Below are 20,361 nucleotides of genomic sequence, written 5' to 3' on the forward strand. Positions count from 1 at the left end.
GGCAGTCATAAGATGAGTTTGTGGATAGCTTGAGTCCTGGATCTATGTAGATTGTACTCAGACTGAGAACAATACTAACATCTGTTGGTCAGCAATCCTGATTCAGCTCTTCTGTGTAGATTGGAGTTTCAATCCCCTAGTCCTGCCTGGAAGTGTAGCAGCTTCGTAGGAGAAAAATGCATTTTAAACCAACCTAGGGACCCTGATCCTCCACACTTTCCTTAGAAGTATCTAGTAAGGCATTAGGATGTCTGTCCCTTTAGTGTTAGTTTCTTTACCACTTCTATATACCTGCTGCCAAAGGTGACTTGCAATTCCCAAAGACTAAATTGTTGACCCTGATCTAGACCCAGATTGGTGCTAGCAATGAGCTTCATTGACCAAAATGTAATCATTTTATTAGATTGACTGAAATAATCATTAAGAAACAATGATTGAGAAAAATGAACTATTCTGAACATGCAACAAAATGCAAAACAAGTCACTGTTCTACAAATAAAGTTTCACCAACATTTATGCCACCATCTTGATACATCACTAGGGGGTATATTTACTAAACGGCGGGTTTGAACAAGTGGAGATGTTGCCTATAGCAACCAATCAGATTCTAGCTATCATTTATTTAGTGCATTCTACAAAATGAAAGCTAGAATCGGATTGGTTGCTATAGGCAACATCTCCACTTCTTCAAACCCGCCGTTTACTAAATCTAGCCCTAGGACTTTTTTCAAATATTACCAGTTTTGGGGGACGTTATAATCTGACTTTTTTTGTTCTTACTAAATAGATATCTAGTGGGGACAAATCTTTGTGTCTTCTACGCCATATGATTGATTTAATAATATCACCTGTATCAGGCACCATCCTAAACCGTTGACGTCAATGCTGTAGTCTCCAGTGGCATCAGGAAGTTGTTGTCTCTGGACCAATAGTCTGTTGTTTTTATTTAAGTCAAAACTGGCAATTTCACCATTGCCCTTTTTGACCACCACAGTTTGATGGGAATCGGGGGTGTATAGCATCTTACCAAAGGCAGCCATCGCCTGCAGGGCCAATACAGTGTCCTGAAAGAAAGGAGATAGAGGGAAAAGCTTTTTTTGGAATAGACAACTATGGAGCAGCAAGCATAAGTCACCGCTATTACCTGTGTGGAAGTGCTGCCCCCATGTGAATTCAGCTGGCTTCCGAGCCATACGGCAATCTTTGCCATTGTCGCAAGGTCCTCATTAGAAGGATCGGGCATTGCTGCCAGGCTTAGTAACATATAAGATGTTATCAGCACCTCATTTGAGGCAAAAGGAGGCCTGAAAAATGGAAAACATGGCCTCTTGGGCATCTCTTCTCGCTCCCAGTGCATTGTGCCATCTGCGGAGGAACACCATTTTATGGTTAGTGATGCCAAACCTTAGAGTCATGCCTATACCATCAATGGAGGGCAATGTCTAGTTCTTTTTGGAAATAAGCACACGTATGAGTGCTAGAAGATAAGATGGAAACTAAGGATTCTCCAGCTCTCCAAAACAAGTCCATCCAATATTTCGTTCCTTAGCACCCATGATACAAATAGTACCATTATAAAAACAGTTGTCAGTACCATCGGGGACCACAAAATTGGCCCATATATTGATGATTTTACTTGTGCTTGCACATTAATTTAAATACAAGTTTGTTATCATGTGGAACTAAAATTCAGCAGTTTTATGTGTAAGCACTGTATTATCAGTGTGCTACAGTTGCTAATAACATTCCGATAAATTAAAGCATTATACCTGCAACGATTGCCTTTTTCATCAGTTTCTCAAGCAGAGGGCCTCTATATTCTGGGAGGTCAGCCAACGTGAAGGAATAGAGCATGAGGACTTGGACAAAGATTGTCTGCTCAGTCTTGGAGGCATTTTTCAGACACTCCATGCAACCTCCCAACAGCGTCAGCTGGAAGATAAATGAAGCCAGAACTAATCAGTTGTCACTCAATAGCAGCTTAGAATTTTGACAAGAAAAAAAAAAAAACAATTGCCAAGCTTGATCTGTATGTTACCCAGTATATACCAAAACCTGGATGGAAGTAAAGCATAACAGCTTGTTCCAAATTTCACCATGGGAAACGGTCAGGGAGAGTCGTGTCTTGGTGTCGTTTGTCTAACCAAGAACTGAATAAGGCTCATAGGTTCAACATGGAAAACCACTACCATTTTCTGTTAAGACGAAAACCCTAAGGGAGTTTTATGAATAATGAGAATTACACGTGCTATGGATCAGCACATGATTTGTTTTGTTACAGTGCTCCCACTAGCTGTTACCAGTCTATAGCTGGAAATATGAGATTTACCGAAGTTCCAGAGTCCATTATGGAAATTACAGCACTATACAGTCCTAACACATTTAAGATGTGGGACCATCACAAAACAGAAACATTTGACTGCAATTTATACCAGCAAAATAAGTATAATGCAATTAAGCATTTGTACAATTGATCACCAACAACATTGCCTCAGGCACAAGTATATGAACCTAAATATTATTTCTCACATAGCCAAGGTTGCGTTTGCAATATTTGCACCTTTATGCATTAGAAAAATCTGAAGGTTTTTGGTAAAGGATTTGGAGAAGCAGACATTGTTACATGGATTCGTTGTGTGTACAGTTACTAGTAAGAGCAATTCCATTTCCATCATTAGAGATGTCTTGGCTCAGGCGGCATCCACATGATAAATCAATTTAGAGGTCATGTGTCTTCGGTACAATTGAAGGACATGTGTCAGGGTGGAAACAATGTCCATGTAGCCATCTATAGTCAGACATTGTTCCTCTGTCAGATCATGGATACAGACGAGTTAGTGGAAAATGCTTCTATTGCAATGATGTGGTTGAAGCAGGAATGTAAAGAAACCCAATCAGATATATCAAATGTATGCAAGACACATTGTTGTACATATTCTGCTTTCTTAGAATGGATAAGGTTACTTACTGATAACCTGCAATTGGATTCCAAGAGGGCGATAGAAAGGTAAGCTGTATAATAAAGATCAATGTCTGTGTCCTAAAAAAAAAAAAAAAAAGTTAGTTACTTTGGCAAGAGTTTTGCTTTTCAAACTTTGAATCCCAATTATGAGGAAAGGCACTAAGATCTCCCATACACACTAACCTAATTTAATAATGTTATTTTGATCTAATAGCAGCTTATATACTCATGACTGGCTCTAGGAGCGTCAGTGGCAGGGGAGGTACGATCTGGACATCTCATGGCTGTTGGAACTGAACACAAAAGATTTTATTTTCTCTGGTTTTGTTTCAAAATATTGCCTTACTGTCATAGCAGCTGTCCATCAAGCCTATTTAAGGCACATTTGGGTGTGGCTCACAAGCCAGCCCTTGCAAGATGTAAACCCCTATACCTGGAGAGGTGAGTGCATCTGATTTTAACTGCATTTTAATGGTGTTTAAAACATAGGTCAGTGTAGGACTTGCATATATTGAGGTGCCCTTGATGCTGGTATGCAGGCTTAAAAGTTTTAATCAATATATGAACCAATACCTCATGTTTTCAATTTGCTAGATACACACAGATATGCAGTGTAAACGATAAGCACTGACAAATGTTTTGTATACAGAAAAGTTATTCATGATAACCATAGGTTTGATTTATTGCATTTATGTTTCTTGCATGTACTGCATTTGCTTGTTGGTCCTCTACGTTTTATGTACTATGATCTATTTCCCCTCTGTCTGGCGCCTTATAAGTGACAATATTATAACATGCAAGTCAGTGGATGGAATGTAGACTGTTTCTTTGGGACACTTTCTATAGGAATCACTCACCTGCATTGCGATTACATTCCCCTTGGCTTTAAAGCAGCCATTGTCAAGCCTTTGAGAGCTCTCCATTCTGATTAGTGTCTGCTGTTGTCTAGTCTCATCAATGAAAATGTATGGTTTGCAACTTTCAAATGTCTTAAAGGTGTAGGCAGTCAACCTGCAAGAAGAACAAAACCTCTTCAGATAAATCCACCAACTCTAAGTGTATTATACTTAATGTACACTGAACCTAAAATATAAGCAGTCTTCATAAAAATAAAAGCTATTATGATTCACTGACACATATAAAACAGTCCCAGGAAATCAAGATATTTGAGAAATAGTTGCGTTGTGGATTTAGATATTTTCCTCACACACCAGTCCTCCTGCCATTGAACACTGCAGTCTCATGACAGATACTAGTTTGTATTCTGCATATAAAAAAATAAAAATAAATTCAAATTCTCTAGCCTTCCTCCAAAACTGTCCCGATTTCAGGGACTGATCCCTATATCCCATGGAGCAGGACATTTGTCCCAATTCTATACAGGTCAGAGGAGTGCCCTGCTAAATGGAAGCCAGCAGCATGTGAGACATTAAATGGGTATTTTTAGTGGAGGGGTAAGGGGTTCTGGGTGGCCCCTGTGCAATGTGGCCACGCTCTATTGATGGTCTCAACTACAAGTAGCTAATAGTTAGGTGGTATGCATCACAGTGCAAGATCTACACCTATACATTCGTTACCATGCTTAGAGCATCTTCATTTAACATGATTTTCTGGTCAATAACAAATTTTGTTATCGACTAGAACTAAACAATTTTCCCTTCAATTCTGGAATCTACACTGATCCATTCCTCTCTACTCAATCTAGAGTCTAACCTATAGGGTCTACCCCAACAATCAATGCTCCTTCATAGTTTCATTTAGCCTTGTTCTTCCTCCACTGCAGACTGAGTTCTGAACCAAACTCTTCATTCTTACATTGAATTCCCTTGTTCTCTTGAGTTTGAAAATAAGTTATATTCTCCACCACCATAGCTATACGAGAGCTGACGATAGTAACCTAGAAATAGATAAAAACAGGGCAATATTTCTCTGTACCTTATTTCCTAGCAATACCATTACATAAGAATAAGTACATGCTGGCCTTTTGTATACAGAAACGTGTTTATAATAGGAAGAGCTACTTGAAATGTAAGAAGGTTCATCTAGAACACACTGGAGAAACGTATGAGATGTTAGGCTGTATAATACGTGTCCCCATTTGTTTACAGTAATTTCACTTTTCAGCACATTAAACCAATGGCTGGTTCCTTCTCTGCATTTCCCGCTTCCCCTTACCCATGGACATCGCGGTTACCTATCATGCTACTTATTGCTCTATTCCCGATACACAAGGTAAAACACCAGTGTTAGAAATGTTACATAAAGATAATAGTCTATCAGCTGCTATGATTTATTACAGAAGTGCTTTCTGTAGAGCTATATTTTTTTGTAAGGAATAAAACATGCCCACACTTGTGACAGGAATTTTTAAAGCCCTTAATCCCTAATTGATGCTTCCATTTAAGAGACAAGGCACCAAGTACTTATTTTGGGGACTTATGTAGAACAGTAGTATAGAAAAAATACTCTGGCCATTGGAAAGATTTACCCTGAAATGCCAAACTGGACTCTAAATCCTAGAGAAGCTCTTTTCGCACCTTATTAGCTCAAATGGCTATAACTGAATCCCAACACTACCTCTTTTTACAGCAGAATTCTTTGAAATATTTCTAAGGCAGATTACATTTCACTTTAGAGCCAGGCTCACCCTCAGACATGTAACCCTTTGCTTTCTGAAGCAGCTCATCTGTCAGCTGCCCGGTGTTGTTGAGATAAGCCACTACATATGGGATGGGAGCCATACGGGCAAGATTATGTTCAGCACAGCCATAAGGCTTCTGGACCAAATCCTGGAGGTTTTGTAATGAGAGGCCAAAAACATCACCTGTAGGAAAGAACGAGACCGTGAGTGAACAAAAAAAAAAAAGGATAAATTGGATCTTATTTGGATAAGTTCCTACACTGGCAAACTACCGTATGTGCATTGCCAAGAGCTACAGGACTTCAAGTTATCAAGTCTTCAACGGCCAATATAACCCTACAAAGACAGTTTTACAAACGGCCCTTGCTATGACAAGTTATAGTGAGACCATCTGGGAAAAGATCATGCTAAATAACTTATTACTCAGGGAGCCTTCACTAACAGGGAATGCTGTAATTGTGTATGTACCACTGTAGGCGAGATGATTAGAGTTTCACAGCTAACAAGGAACTTTTGTGGGATTTAGAGGATCAATAGTTGAATGTTGGAAGCTGGAGAGGAGAAAAAGTGATAGTCCCATAAATATTGAGAAAATAGGTATAGTGACAAGATGGAACATATGAAATTCCGAAGATTGCCTTCCCATGTGGATTTGTTGGCTCTAGAATGCCAAGAATGTGCAAACTACCAGATAATCATAGCAGCAAGAGGAGCCAATTGGCTCCGAGTGAGAGTCAGACTCGGAGAGCATGAGGACACTAATGAGGCCTCAATGAGTGAGGTTGGCTTGAGAACCAAGCGGAATCTGATTGGCGTAATGATAAAACAGGTTTATTCTGCAAAGTGCCAAGTGATTTATTCAACAAAATAATGTGAACGAGTTATGCTGCAAGATGTTCTGAGATTCAAATACAAGAGACTGTCTCACTATACAATCAGCCCATACAGGTGTAGCTGTATCATGCATTACATCTGTTAAAGTGTAGTCAAACTAACATGTTTGGGGACCTTTGTCATGTGGGTCAAAGGGAAGCAGAGGTGTGAGAGACTGCGCTACTGCCCAGTGTTTGACCAAAGGGTAGTTTCATGTAAGAGTCATGAATACAACCATTCACAATAGAATCAATACTACCAAGCAGGGGTATCACACTTGCTCTGTTTCCTTTATTTTATAGAAAATAAAACCAAAGCAGGGTGTATAGTATTTTGTAAACTTTTACATTAAAATATGCACTGTACTAAACACTTTCAGCAATATAACAAAACAAGTAAACTGGGAATATGGGATGAGAGTTTTTCTGCAAATTGAGGGTGTCTTCAGGAGTCTCACCAATAGCGGTAACATACGCCGACACAGAATCCGGCACAACATTATCTGGTGGTGTTATTGTGAGGGGTATCTCAGTGCTCTTGTCTATAAAAAAGAAAGACAAGTCAGTACATAGGAAAAGCAACACCAGAGTAACTCATTTCCCAAAGCATCAGAAACCAGATGCCTCAGTTGCATTACTTACCATGATGAATAAACAATGGGAAGAAATGTTAGGATGGTGGCATATCAGGACTATCTAGGGGAGAACATATTACAGAATGCTATGCAAATATTTTGCAAAGTGTTTCTCCCACATCAATGCCTCCACTTCGTTTAATGTGTCATTGGGCATAGATATCGGATAAATGGGTCCTTGTCCTTAGAAGTAACTGAGAAGTTTGATGCAATACATGAACCTTAATTCACCAGGGGGTATATTTACTAAACTGCAGGTTTGAAAGAGTGGAGATGTTGCCTATAGCAACCAAATGCTCAATTTAGTAAATATACCCTCAAGTCTGGGAAGGTCTCAATAATGGGTTTCTGGAATGTGATAATATTTGAATGTTTAATATTTCAAGGATTGTATTCCATAGAGTTGTTTCTATAATGTTCTGCCTTCTAGGGGACAGTGAAGAAGTTCAGAGCCAGAAAATATGAGGGGGTTCTTCTTATGACAATTATTCTGTGTTAGGAAGGCTATATTTTGAAACAGAAGGGGACTTTACTTTCCCCACAACAACTTATGGAGTCCAATTAACTAATGGGTTATAAACTCATATGGGAGTATGAATGGTTGTCTCTGCCATATGGTAATATTAAGTTGCATCATGAAAGGACATTTAAACATTTCAAAACATCAGCGTTCAGCAGAATATGAACCAGTTGGAAGACGATCTTTGTGCCTCAAGAAAACTACAGTAGGGAACATTTCAAACTTACTTTGCACCAATACTAGATTGCTCAACGTCAGTTCTTTCCGGATTCCTTCAAGCTTGGAAAAAAGGAAGACAGGTCACATACGTCATAGGGGTCAGTGAGGACATTACACAATGCAAAAAGCAGACAAACATTTTAAAAGTTAATGGACATAGGTTGACACTTCAATTATGATCGTAGAGGTTACATGACTGAAGTAATCTGTAGATGTGCAGTTTAATGCTTTAGCTTTTAGAGAACAGGTGGGACACTTGGCTACTTATTTTCATCAACTCTAAGGAGATCAACTAAATGCTGACTTTCCAAATCGGCGCTGTATTATTGGTGACCAGTAGATGACAATGCAAGATACTTGTGACAGCAATAAACACTTCTGCTGCAGTACTGTTCTGTATAATTGGGATTACTATGGGAGATGTTCAGGGGGGGGTCAAACAGTTTACAGTTTGTCACAATACCATTACAATGTACATGTTAAAAAGTAATTGAGAGCTGGGGTTTGATTTTCTAAAGCTTCTATTTATCAAAAAAAAAACATGTGCTGGAATTGCCCTATCAGATTTTGGGCATCATTTCCATGAATATACTAGATAAATGATAGCTAGAATCTGGTTGCTATGGGCAACACTTCCACTTTTCAGAAGCCTTAGTAAAATCTACTCCCTAATGCTTTTAAAATAAGAAATTACCAGAAGAGTTTAATGATTTAAGAGTTCAGGTTTACTATCTTCCCTAGATCAGTTAATTACAATGAAAATATCTGTACCAAGTAGGTGTTTTCTGTAATCACTACTTCTCTCAGAACAGTAGGCACTATATCAAAATGCAGGGAGAAAGTTCTTATGCCAGAGGCACATTAAATTTGTTAACACAAAAGACAAAAACCATTCTATTTTAAAATAACCAGATTAATGTCATAAGTCAAATATAGTTTCAGCTCTCCAATGTGAAATATAAAAAAGGTGAATTGAATAACTGATCAAAGATTATAGAAGTGTGTAGATCAGTGCTGTCCGATGAACACTCCCTCCCCCGCCCCCCCCCCCCACACACACAGTTGGTGCCACCATCTGTACGCAGGACAAATTCTATTCAACATAGAAGGGAGATGGTCTGGGGCAGCATCTGGCCTGAGGGCTGCCTGGTTGAACAACCCTCATTATTTCGTTTTTATGGCATACTAGGAGAGCCAATAAGTTTATTCTATTAAACATCTGATTTTGTACTTGCAGCCATTGACAGTCTCACCTCTGCAATAAGGCTTTGCACCACTGTGTCCTTGCGGGGAGACTGAGTGGAGTCATTGGGGCCATCGCAAGACTCGCCGATGTGCGTCGTCTGAGCAGACGCTGTAAACTCGATCTTTCCTGTGAAGAAAGCAGAATGAACCAGAGACCGATACAAGCAGCAATTGGGAGAGTCTGGCTGTCCAGAAGTGGCCAGATAACAGAAGTGTGATGGAAACTGTTCATACCAATTTTGTTAACATCAACTTCCCACTTGTAAGTGGCCCTCTTATTGGGGCAAATACAAGCATCCTGCTCTCCTTCCTTCTGTACAGCATTAAATGCATCAGAGTTTTCCAGGGTCACTTGCACCTAAACAAAGACAGCAAGGCAAACAGCAACTTCCATAAGTAGGGAGAGAGTCAAAAGTAACAGGATAAGAGCTGCACTAAAAAGTTAAATGGTCACTGCCATACAAATCATTTAGGACCAATGAGTATGAAAGCATTGTACTCATTTGCAGCAATGTATGCACAGGTATACAATTCCACAATTTGCAAATGCCTGTCAGACTATGTAGGATTGTGAGCCACAATGGGACTGTACAGCAGAAGCCATAAAACCACCACTTAGTCCTGTGCATTACGCTTGGGAAAGTCAAACTTAGAGGATTTTAATGTCCAGACAAACATTTATTTTCAGCACACTTGAATATGACAGCTATGCTCAGGTCTGCACATTGAATACAATTGTCATACCTAATGGTAATGAAATCCCAAACAAGTCTGCCAGGACAGTAGGGTTTGCTGAAAGTGAATTTCCACTTATGTACTTGCCCATTGTTCTCCAAAAATAATGCTTCAGTAAGAAAGGAGTGTGAGGAGAAATCAATGTAGTTTTCAATTCATGTGTCCAGGGCTGTAACTAGAGCTGTGCGATAGGGGCGGCTGCCCAGGGAGCAACGCTGAAGAGCGGGCGTAGTTTATGAATATTTTTTGGTTTGTTTGCTTAAAATTGAGGGCTAGGGGTGGGGGGCATTTTTCTTCCTTGCCCCAGGCATTCACATTTTAAGTTACAGCTCTGCATGTGTCACATCTCACATTCCATTGGTTTTGAAAAATGTACAAAGTTGTACGTTGGGTATAAAGTTTCCTTTAATTAGGTATGACACATCCCCTTGTAAATCATGTCTGATCACATGTAGAGAAGTGTCAGGGAATATTAATATACGCAGTTATAAAAACCATTAGAAAGAGGTACATGTTATAATGACTACTGCCTGATGTTACTCACAAGAACCCAAAGTAACGAACTCTGGAGGATTAGACAGATCTAGATCTTACGTTTTTGAAGATTAAACAATGGAATGTTTAAATATCTCAAAAGGTTAGAGAATTACAGATAGATTCTCAGCGCTGGCTTGATAAATGAGTATTTGAGCGTCTCAGACCTCCACCCCTTGCATTATACAGCACAAATATGCACAATCTGGACACCTGATATCCAGTGGTTTAGAATTCCCAGAAAGTCTTTGGCTCCCTGCTAAGCACCCCGTAGTTTAGCAGTCACCTCTTTCCCATTTAAGCTCATTCAACCATCTTGTCCTGAAACACTAAATATAACATTTCGTTTTGAAACCGTATTAGATACATCAGCGGTTGAACGCCCTGATCCACCCACCTACTCATGAGCCAAGTTTTAAATCTGTGCTCTTACAGCACAAACCATAAAGCATCAGAACCCATCACGTACCTTGACACATTGCTCCAAGTAGTTACGTACTATGGCAACCAGGACGAAGGTTTCTCCTCTGATGATTGAATACGGCAGAGACATCTCAATAAAGGGCAGGTATGTGGTAAAGTTAGCTGGACATTTGGTCATGCCGAAACCTCCCTCATCGGACAAACAAAAGGCGGTTCCTTGCCATTTTGTGATAGTGTCTGGGACCTTCTCAGAGACAGAATTTTGACCCTCAGCGCTGGAAACACAAATAGAAATTACCTACCATGTATGTCAATCTGAATATTTTTGTAGGGTAAATTAAAAAAAAAATAAAAAAAAAATCTATCTTTCTATCAACCATTTGAATCAAAGTAAAAAGTGCAATTCTCATCTTACATTATGATTTAGGCAACATCCCCACTTTTTCAAACCCGCAGCTTAGTAAATCTAGCCCTGAGTGTTAATTTAGAAATGGCCATGGAACAACTAAAAGAATGTAGTCTATTCAATTAGGAGGGTAGGTGGACTAAATAAAAAGACAAAATTTGAAAAGCTTATATTATTTCATGCTGAAGGGAAGATTCAATTACCAGTGATGTTACCAAGAACATTGCAGCTGTAGAATTTTATAGGTTGTATGGTAAAAGTATGATTGTTTTTCCTCAAACCTCTATGGGGCACGAGGATAAGGAGTGGAGATTTCTAAGGAAAAATATGTGAAGTGTCTCTGGAATGGTCAGAGACACTTTGTACACAATTTAATTCCCTTTGAGCCAGTACATGCATAGTAACATGTGAAACCCAATAACAAAGGAAGAATCATATTGCATGAATAAAGACTGCTGATGCATTTCTGAAAACTGTTGCCATCCAGAATACCAATTCAAACTGGTGGCTTTGTGCCATAGCTAGCACAGCATGCTGGCATTTTATGTTCCACAACAGCTGGTGAGACAATTTGCCCACCTGTGCTCTTTGAAGGTCAATGACCTTATAAGCAATACAGACTATGGTCAGCAATGCTGATCACCCACACAGAAGGGTAACAAGGGAAATCTGCAAAATGGTTCAATATTGTCCATTGCATCAATGCAAGAAAGCCGTAATACCCAAATGGAACACAGTTGAAGTAGGCAATTTTTGGATATTTCTAGAAATCAGTTTGCCAGACAGCTGCCAATTGGACGGCAATACTGAAAAGATATCCAGTTGGGGCATCCCCATGTGCGACCATATTGGTAACTTATCCTGGAGTTTGGTCAGGAAGACAAGTCCAGTATGGCCAGATTAGATAAACGGGAACAAAAAAAAAAAAATGTAAAAAATATGTATAATGCATCACCCTTTTACATAGGACAGATCTTAAGGGGTCTATTTAACAAGCAATGAAAAGGCAAAGTGCAGCCTGAACGCCAGCAAATGGCATTTCACCATTTCTTTAATAGCAAAGGGAATGTTAGATTTATCCAGCCTTAACCACAATTACTGGAGCTTACCATTATCCCCATAGACCTGAGGACAGAAGCATTATTCAATTTATTAAGCAGAGAACTGTTTTGCAGCAAAGTAACGCCATCCCAGGCGTTGCTGGATCCCTCATGGGTGAAAGATTTTCAGCGATACATATTAGTGGTTACTACGCTGGGGTCATAAATAGACCTTATGATAGAACGATGTATGGACCTGCATGCTGGCTCAGTGGTTAACACTTTGGCCTCTCAGCACTGAGGTCACAAGTTTGGTTCCTGACCATGGCCTTATCTGTGTGGAGTTTGTATGTTCTCCCTGTGTTTGTGTGGGTTTCCTCCAGGTGCTCTGGTTTCCTCCCACACTCCAAAAAACATACTAGTAGGTTAATTGGCTGCCATCAAAATTGACCCTAGTCTCACTATGTGTGGGGTGGGGGGGTATTTAGACTAAGCCGAAATGGGGCAGAGACTGATGTGAGTGAGCTCCGTACAGCTCTGCAGAATTAGTGGTGCTATATAAATAGCTGATGGCTACAAAGCACCTGCCAAGAATGTAGTCACTAAACCACTTTTGTAGAGGAGTAGACAAAACTTTTGATCAAGTGATCCGTGCGTGTGCAGGAATGTTCACACTTACTTAAGAGTTAGAAAAGTCCACAAGAAAGTCTCAGCAAAGTTTTTCCGAACTGTTTTAATTGTACTGGAAGAACCACCTGCTCCATCAAAAGCAAGTCTGTTGATTGCCTCACCAGGGGGCGCTGTACACGCAGAAGATAAAGGGGAAAGAAAAAAAAAGTTAGCAGGTTTACACAATTTTGGCTTGTGATCATTAATTGTGTATTCTACCAAGTCTGTAGAGACTTGGAATGACAACACTGGGAATGATTATACACAAATTGAATTTTAAGAGTCGGACTAGAGATGGACGTAAAAATTAAAGAACACAATTGAAACCACAATTTGTGCACTAGTTAGAAACATTAATGGGATGAGAGGTCAATGATCTAATTGGCTAAATGCTGTTATTTTAATGCGATTGGCTACAGTTTTTGCTCTCCCTCCACACTTAATCCATTGCTTGTCCATGTGTCTTATTGAGGCAAAAGCAAAGAAATGATGGTGATCGATTACTATAGTAATTCTCATGGTCCATATTCCTTGCTCACAAAATGAAAACTCATCTGAAAAGAGTTAAATTAGCTGTGACTGGCTTCATTGAGTAGTCCAAGATGGGGTTATAATCTACAGGTGTGTTGTCCGATTTGTCCTTCTCAAAGATTGTTAAAATATAATCTGGATATAAATCGAATTATTAATTATTTAATGGAGGGTTAAGGTTCTAAATTTGGATACCTGCTATTGAATGAGCCACAGACGTGTATTCACCTTTAGCAAGACCAGCCAATGGAACTGCAAACTCAGGTGGGGGATTATCACCACAGACCACGGGTTTCCTCAGTGTGGCATCTGTGCTAACCATCAGCCCAAGTGCCTGAAAGAAACAAGACATTTATATAACTGCATACAAAATTTATGCATTCAACGGTTTGGGAGTTTGTTGGACTAGGTTCGGGCTATTGTGTATTAAATTATATCCTACAACAGTAGGTTGGAAAAGCATTACTCAGTATCCAAGTTTTATTTATAAAAGAAAACAAGGTGGTGAAAACCCTAGTGCAAGTTTTGTCCTGCTGACTACAGGATAACAAGTCTGCCTCACCACATACTAACCATAAGCTTCTGATAGGTGTCTCCTTCAGAGCGGCTGCTCACAGGCTTATAGTACTCTCCATTATTGAAGACGATTTTGTTTGGATCCTCACACGGGGGTTCTGGGCCCCCTAGAGTGAAGCCATCAATGTTGTTACGAGAGTGCCAGGTCCCAATGGAGTCGTAGATCTGTAATATGGACATATATCAGCACTGTGCACATATTTATTGTGGCAAGAGGGGAAACAGGAACGAGGGAAGTAAATGTATTCTGTGAATATGGACTGATTATGTAAAGTTATCACACAAACTTATGCTCACACCAGCTAATTAAAACATTTAAGGCATTTATGATACAGAAGGAGGGGGATGAGTTTTATACCAGTCTCAACAACTGTATCCATAGATGGGAACTTTGAAATGGGAGAATTTGGTGGAGTATTACACTTTCTAACATCGGCAGTAAAATGCAAAGCAATTATATTACTTGAACAAGAAGTAATTATAAAGCCACGCCCCTATACTGTGCTGTTGATTACTTAGATATTCATTCTCGCCTCCATTTGAAAAGTGTGATATGCTACAGAAATCTCCTGGTCACAAGTTCCAACATATGATGCATTCTGGGTTAACCACTGGATTGCAGTTAAGCTTGTTAAACACTCTTGCTCATATGAAACGTCCAAGTACAGAAATCTGCAAAACATCTTTAGCAGGTTTAGAGGCTTGAGGAGAAGACAGTCAGATGATCTTAGGCAGGCTATATAAGTGGCAGAAGATGCCCTACTGCCTTTGAGATGGGAGTCCAATATGGGTTTGCTGTGCACTCGGCTTAAAAAAACAAAAAAACAATTTTGACCAGTGTATGCTACACTCCCACCTCCCACTGGAGTAGTGATTGTGCTGTGTCCCAGTCTTTTGGCTGGGATGAGAAGTTTGAGCAATTTACTATTATTGATAGAATACAGATTGTTTATTGGGAACAAAATTTAAGGGGATATGTAGTATTCCACTGTGAGAGGTGATTTAGGCAGTAACTGATTTAAACACAGGTGCATCCATAAACTAAGAAATGGATGTTACATCTAATCTTGTTTTTTATTTATAAAACCAAACTACCCATCTATTTAATTCCCAAACTCACCTGATCAGACTCTTCCCCAGCCTTCAAATACTCTGAAAACCCACCTCTTTACTAGAGCCTACTCTACTCCCACCTAACCTACTCACACTATTACACTTACATGTGTCAATCTCCACTCTGAGCCACACTAGCTCCCGTTGTCTCAGCGCTCCCCTCTCCTTACTAGATTATAAGATCATGAGCAGGGCCCTCTATTCATCTAATCATTTCTTAATCTACCATATAAGTTCTTACTCTACAGTGCTGCAGCATATGGAGGCACCTTACAATTAAACTAACAGTGTATTAACAGTGTATTAACAGTGTACGGCAAACCCCCTACCGGTTTCTGATCCTCTGAAAAGTGCCCTTTATTGAAGCCACTTTGAAACCAAACTCTGCCATCCCCATACAGCACAGAAGTCTGAGAAAGCCAGAAATGTGAATAAGACTGTATGGAGAATGTGTCTTGATGTAAACACTCATATCCCCACAACGCATTCCAATAGTATGCCTTTATTATATGAATGGCTAAGTGGCAAGTTTTATTAATTCCTATTAATTGGATGAATTTACAGCCAGCTATGACAATGCAGAGCAGTGTAACATTCCAGAATAAAGATAAGCCACCAAATACAACTGAATAAGTAACACTCAGCCCCTCCTAACCCTCTGGTGAGCCAGTCCCTTAAAGCCAACATCCCAAAGATGTACCCCTCTGCAGTGAAGACAAGCATTAACCACTGTTGCTGCAAGCTTGTAGCACACAGGTGAGTGTCAGACAGGGTTAGAGGAAACCATCACTCACAGAAAGCTTCATAGGTGACAAGTCTTTACAATAGATTTATGATCTGGCATGCATGTACATTTAATACAGAATCTGTTTCAATAGCACCGATTTGGTCATTTGGAAGAAAGATTAGACCATAACTGGTGAAAGACTGAGGTCAGGAGTCCATAAGTAAAAGTTAAGGTTTTGGTAGGAAATCACAGTAATTTAGTTCTCCACAACTTACTCCATCAGGCGAGAACGGCTCAAAGGAGTTAAGCAGCAGGAGACTGTTATCAATCACTCGGAGTCCACAAATGGAAGCTGGATCTGCAGCCACCTGTACTTCAACGTCAGAGCCCGGCACTCCTTTTTCTCCTGAGAAAGTCATGGCAACCTAAAAAATAAAAACATGCAGATAAGGACACAATCTCTGCAGAGTGTCACGTTTATTCTCTAGACTTCAATATATTACCGTTGACGTTTACTACAAGACTCATATGGAGTCTGTCCCTGAATCCATGGATTTAACTGTGAAAGGGAAGAGCGCAAACTAACCATTGCCAGTTGATCCTGCCCTATAGTTTTGCCTTAAGGAGACCAATCTTGACGAATGTCTCAAGAGTTTCACAGGCTATGGCTCTAATGAAGTGGGCTAGAAAGGACCCAAGAACAATCACTACAACTAATGCATTGCCTTCATAGAACAGTAACCATCTATATTGACAGTTTAGAACATCCACCATTATCTGACATAAGGGAATTGACAATCTAAATGGCTCATTTCAGGAGTTCCCAAGAGCTGAAAATCCCGCTTAGCGGAGATAACGGAGGTCCCACTTCACAAGCAAAAGCAGTCCCCATAGGATACTATGGGGGCTGTCATTTTGCACAATTAACAACGTTTCAAAAAGCACAGATTTTGGAGCTTGTCCCTGCTGGCTAACACCAGAGGTTAAAGAGAAGTATAGTCATCACCAGGACAGCGTCCTATTCAATGTGCTGCCCTGGGATGTTTTTTTTCTCAAATTGGTCCATTAGGATAACATACAATCAATGGGGCAAGACCGTTAAGACTCCCCCTATTAATTCTAGATCAAGCTATGCAGTTCATGCTTTATTTGTCCCATGAGTTGAGAATTGTTGGCTTTCTAGCATGTACACTGTCTTGCAACCTATAGGAGTCCAATGACCATACTAGTAATTATAGATAATTCACCACACGCTTTTCCCCCCAGACAGATTGAACTTTGAAAAAAGGTCCTTCAGTTACTATTCCACAGATAAAGATCTTAAATATGGACAAGACACTGAACTTGTACTTTCTACAACTCTGAGATTGAGGGGGGTGTATAGACCATCTGTACACTTTTATAGGCGACAAAAAAAAACAAAAAAAAAACACCACATATATAAGAACACAATAACTCAATACACCCAAAAGGTCACCTAAGCATAATGAAATGAAAACAGATAAAGCTGCCATTGCCAATGTTTTCAACCAGCATTGTATCCACATTACTGCACATACCGTATTTTTAAAGCACTTTTCTATATTGAGATTGGTGGTGTCAGCAATGAACTCTTTCTGCAGGATAGTGTATACAACCATATCTGCATTAGGGGCCAGATCAGAGGACACGTGGACATCAAAGCAGAAAGACCCATTCATAGCTGCAAGGAGATAGAAAGTTAGTGAACCCAACTGGTCTGTTATACAGACTTCTGTACATAAGCAAACTTCTTACAAGTTATATAGCCAGTAAGATACCCCACGCCATTACTCAAATCAATCATCTAGATTTATAAATACATGGTTCTTGTCCAATCCACTAGAAGGCTTTGCACCCACCCCCTGTGTGCAGACAGAGTGCTCTTTAAACACATTTTCAATGTTACTTATCATACAAAAGAAAATACTTACTGCTGGGCAGGTCAACCTCTATCTGGCCATTCTGTGTAATCTTTGATCTTGATAATATCTAAAGAAAATATTAAAAGGTGTATTAAAATTAGAGATGGTCACTGACCCCCGTGTTTTGGTTTTGGATCTGGATTACCTTCGTGTCTTAGTTTTGGTTTTGCAAAACCGCCATTGCGTGTTCTGGTTTGCCATTTTTGACAAAAAAAAAATGTTTTTGGTCTAAAATAACCTAATTTAGTGCTCAACAAGTTTCTTGGATAAGTGAGGTAATTCTAAAGCTAATAAATTATCCAAAAAACAGTTTAATCCCTGGTAGGCCGTCCTTAATGCGAACACTTGCCTGCAAATTATACAGACAAACCTGGTTGTCTACCTCCTCCATCTTTGATTATTGGCAATGTAGCCATCGTCTTTGGGTGTATATTACACCCTCCACTTGTAGTTGAATCGAAAAAAAAGCAGCCTGCATAGACTGTGGAATTAGAAAGTAAAGATAAATGGACCACGGTAGTTTGGTATCTGTCTGCATCAGACCCCCTCTACACTAGGAGTAAAATAGAAAACTATTCAGCCATTATATAATCTAGAATATAAATAGAAATTGAGAAAGGCAATTTGGTATCTGTCTGCATCATAATCATCAACATCATCATTAGTGTCCTCGTCGCCTACACAAATCTCCCCCTCATCCTCTTCTAATTCAAAAGTGGCATCCTCAATTGGTGTATCACCGGCTACACTCGGGCTGTTCAGTCACACATCAGCAGAACTGCTGAAAGGGCCCTTCTTTATGGGTACACTAACAGAATGCTCACGATTAGACATCCCACTGTTGGATGGACTCTCCACAGGGATTGGTGTCATTTCTGATTCAGAGCAAACATTATCCTCCAATGCCTTACTGTTATCTTGCAGCTCGGCTTTGATGCGTAACAGTAGTTGTGCACCACTTGTAGGCTCTGTAACATTTTTGGATCTGCCACTAATAGAGAAAGGCGAAGGCCTCATTCTCTCTTTGCCACTGCGTGTGTAGAATGGCATTTTGGCAATTTTCTTTTTTCTTTTTTTTAAATCGGCAGTTAACTTTTCCTCAGTTAGACTTTGTTTTCGCTTCAACGGCGTAAAAAAAAAATTAGTTTGTGTTTTTTTGGATGATTTCAAAAGACGGTGTAGTTTGACATCGCCTTTCCCAGATGATGTACTGGGAACACTACCATCAGGACTGGTGACAGAACCTGGTTGCTCATTTTGCTCATATGTGGACTGCTTTGAATCCATTCTGAGCCCAAAACACTTGTAGTGCTACAAATTGTTTTTGACACTGCTGCAATATAGTACTTTTTTCACAGCCAGATAAATTTCTGCAAAATAATGGGGGACACCCCAATAGCGCTTGGAGTGCCAGAAACTGAACAAAAAAACCCTCCTCTTCTCCTCTTACTGCTGTAACAATCTAGTATTAAGCTTTCAATGCTGTTTAATACAATCAATCACTGTCCCTGCGCTGATATAGCCAGTGTGACCTAACCCTGCTCTCTCCCTGTCAAATGGCGATGGATTGCTGTGGAGGTATTTATGCTTTTTAAATCTCACGAGATCCGAACTCAGAAAAACGAATACGTCACAATGACGTTTTGCCTCGATTTCGAAACCGAATGGGCGGGAGAGTACCGAGCGTACTCAGCTCGGTACTCGGATACCCTAAATTCGGTTGAATTCGGATCTCTGGGAACTGAGCCTGCCCATCTCTAATTAAAATGCAAGAAAACAAAAACAAAAAAACACCTCAATAATTCAAAGACTGATATTTGTAGAAACCTTACCCTTTATGGAACTCATGTTATTGTTCTACAATTTGAAGAAAACTTCAGAAACCTCTCCATGTGGGAGCAACGCAGGTACATTTATAGATCAAATAGGCTGAAAGGAAGCTGGTTTATCTTTGTACAAATGATTTGTGTATTCTGTATTCACATTATTCTTTATTACAGGGCACACGCGCTGCAAAGATAACTTGTTCAACACAGGCTTTCCTCTAAGTAATCAGTCCTTGACCTAGAGACAAACTTCCCTTCCATGAACTTTCTAGTCTGTATGTGTATATAGAGTGCAGCTAAAGACTAATGTTTTCAATGTTCACTCGCTTCGTGTTGTCTTTTACTCCTCTTCACCACTCACCACGTAGTTGAAAGTGGCTTTGGTTGCTCCTTCTCCAACTCCTGCTGGGGTCACGATGTATTGCACATCAATAGAATGGCTTTTTCCACAACTCAGTTCTCCTTTGGGACGTTTCATCTGCAGGAAGCTGCCATATTTGGAGTAAAAGCGATACACTGTGTATTCAACGTAGGGATAATCTGCATGATGATGATGATGATGATGATGATGATGATCTCTCCTTTCAGCATAAAAACCCTGATCGGGATTCTTGTAACTGGCCTGTGGAAGAAGCAGACAGGGCATTCATTAGGTGGAAGGCAGACATTTAACAGATCTGTGCATTGGAAAAAAGTTTCACACTTTGCAATCCAGATAGAGATTAAAGGTACCACAACCTCACA

At 39.8% G+C, this 20,361-nt stretch overlaps 2 protein-coding genes across 5 annotated transcripts in view; both read right to left on the reverse strand.

Annotated features, from left to right (window-relative positions):
- The window catches only part of LOC142160851 (ovostatin-like), a 203,251-nt gene that overhangs the window by 15,382 nt on the left and 167,508 nt on the right, over positions 1 to 20,361 (reverse strand). The window lies entirely within an intron of this gene.
- Positions 1 to 20,361, reverse strand: part of LOC142160849 (ovostatin-like) — a 62,627-nt gene that overhangs the window by 15,382 nt on the left and 26,884 nt on the right. For 3 of the 4 annotated variants that reach the window (XM_075215880.1, XM_075215878.1, XM_075215881.1), the window contains exons 12-30: positions 19,979 to 20,239; positions 17,801 to 17,858; positions 17,408 to 17,550; positions 16,124 to 16,273; positions 14,006 to 14,173; positions 13,628 to 13,766; positions 12,912 to 13,032; positions 10,833 to 11,061; positions 9,329 to 9,452; positions 9,103 to 9,221; positions 7,858 to 7,909; positions 6,934 to 7,017; positions 5,610 to 5,786; positions 4,778 to 4,859; positions 3,820 to 3,973; positions 2,969 to 3,040; positions 1,770 to 1,932; positions 1,145 to 1,365; positions 849 to 1,064 (exon numbers count right to left, since the gene is read on the reverse strand). In XM_075215880.1, the coding sequence (XP_075071981.1) occupies positions 849 to 1,064; positions 1,145 to 1,365; positions 1,770 to 1,932; positions 2,969 to 3,040; positions 3,820 to 3,973; positions 4,778 to 4,859; positions 5,610 to 5,786; positions 6,934 to 7,017; positions 7,858 to 7,909; positions 9,103 to 9,221; positions 9,329 to 9,452; positions 10,833 to 11,061; positions 12,912 to 13,032; positions 13,628 to 13,766; positions 14,006 to 14,173; positions 16,124 to 16,273; positions 17,408 to 17,550; positions 17,801 to 17,858; positions 19,979 to 20,239 (2,733 nt within the window). The remainder of the gene's footprint in view (positions 1 to 848; positions 1,065 to 1,144; positions 1,366 to 1,769; positions 1,933 to 2,968; positions 3,041 to 3,819; positions 3,974 to 4,777; positions 4,860 to 5,609; positions 5,787 to 6,933; positions 7,018 to 7,857; positions 7,910 to 9,102; positions 9,222 to 9,328; positions 9,453 to 10,832; positions 11,062 to 12,911; positions 13,033 to 13,627; positions 13,767 to 14,005; positions 14,174 to 16,123; positions 16,274 to 17,407; positions 17,551 to 17,800; positions 17,859 to 19,978; positions 20,240 to 20,361) is intronic. The other variant, XM_075215879.1, reaches the window with a different exon arrangement.

This window comes from Mixophyes fleayi, chromosome 6 (assembly GCF_038048845.1).
Source record: "Mixophyes fleayi isolate aMixFle1 chromosome 6, aMixFle1.hap1, whole genome shotgun sequence".
NCBI lineage: Eukaryota > Metazoa > Chordata > Amphibia > Anura > Limnodynastidae > Mixophyes > Mixophyes fleayi.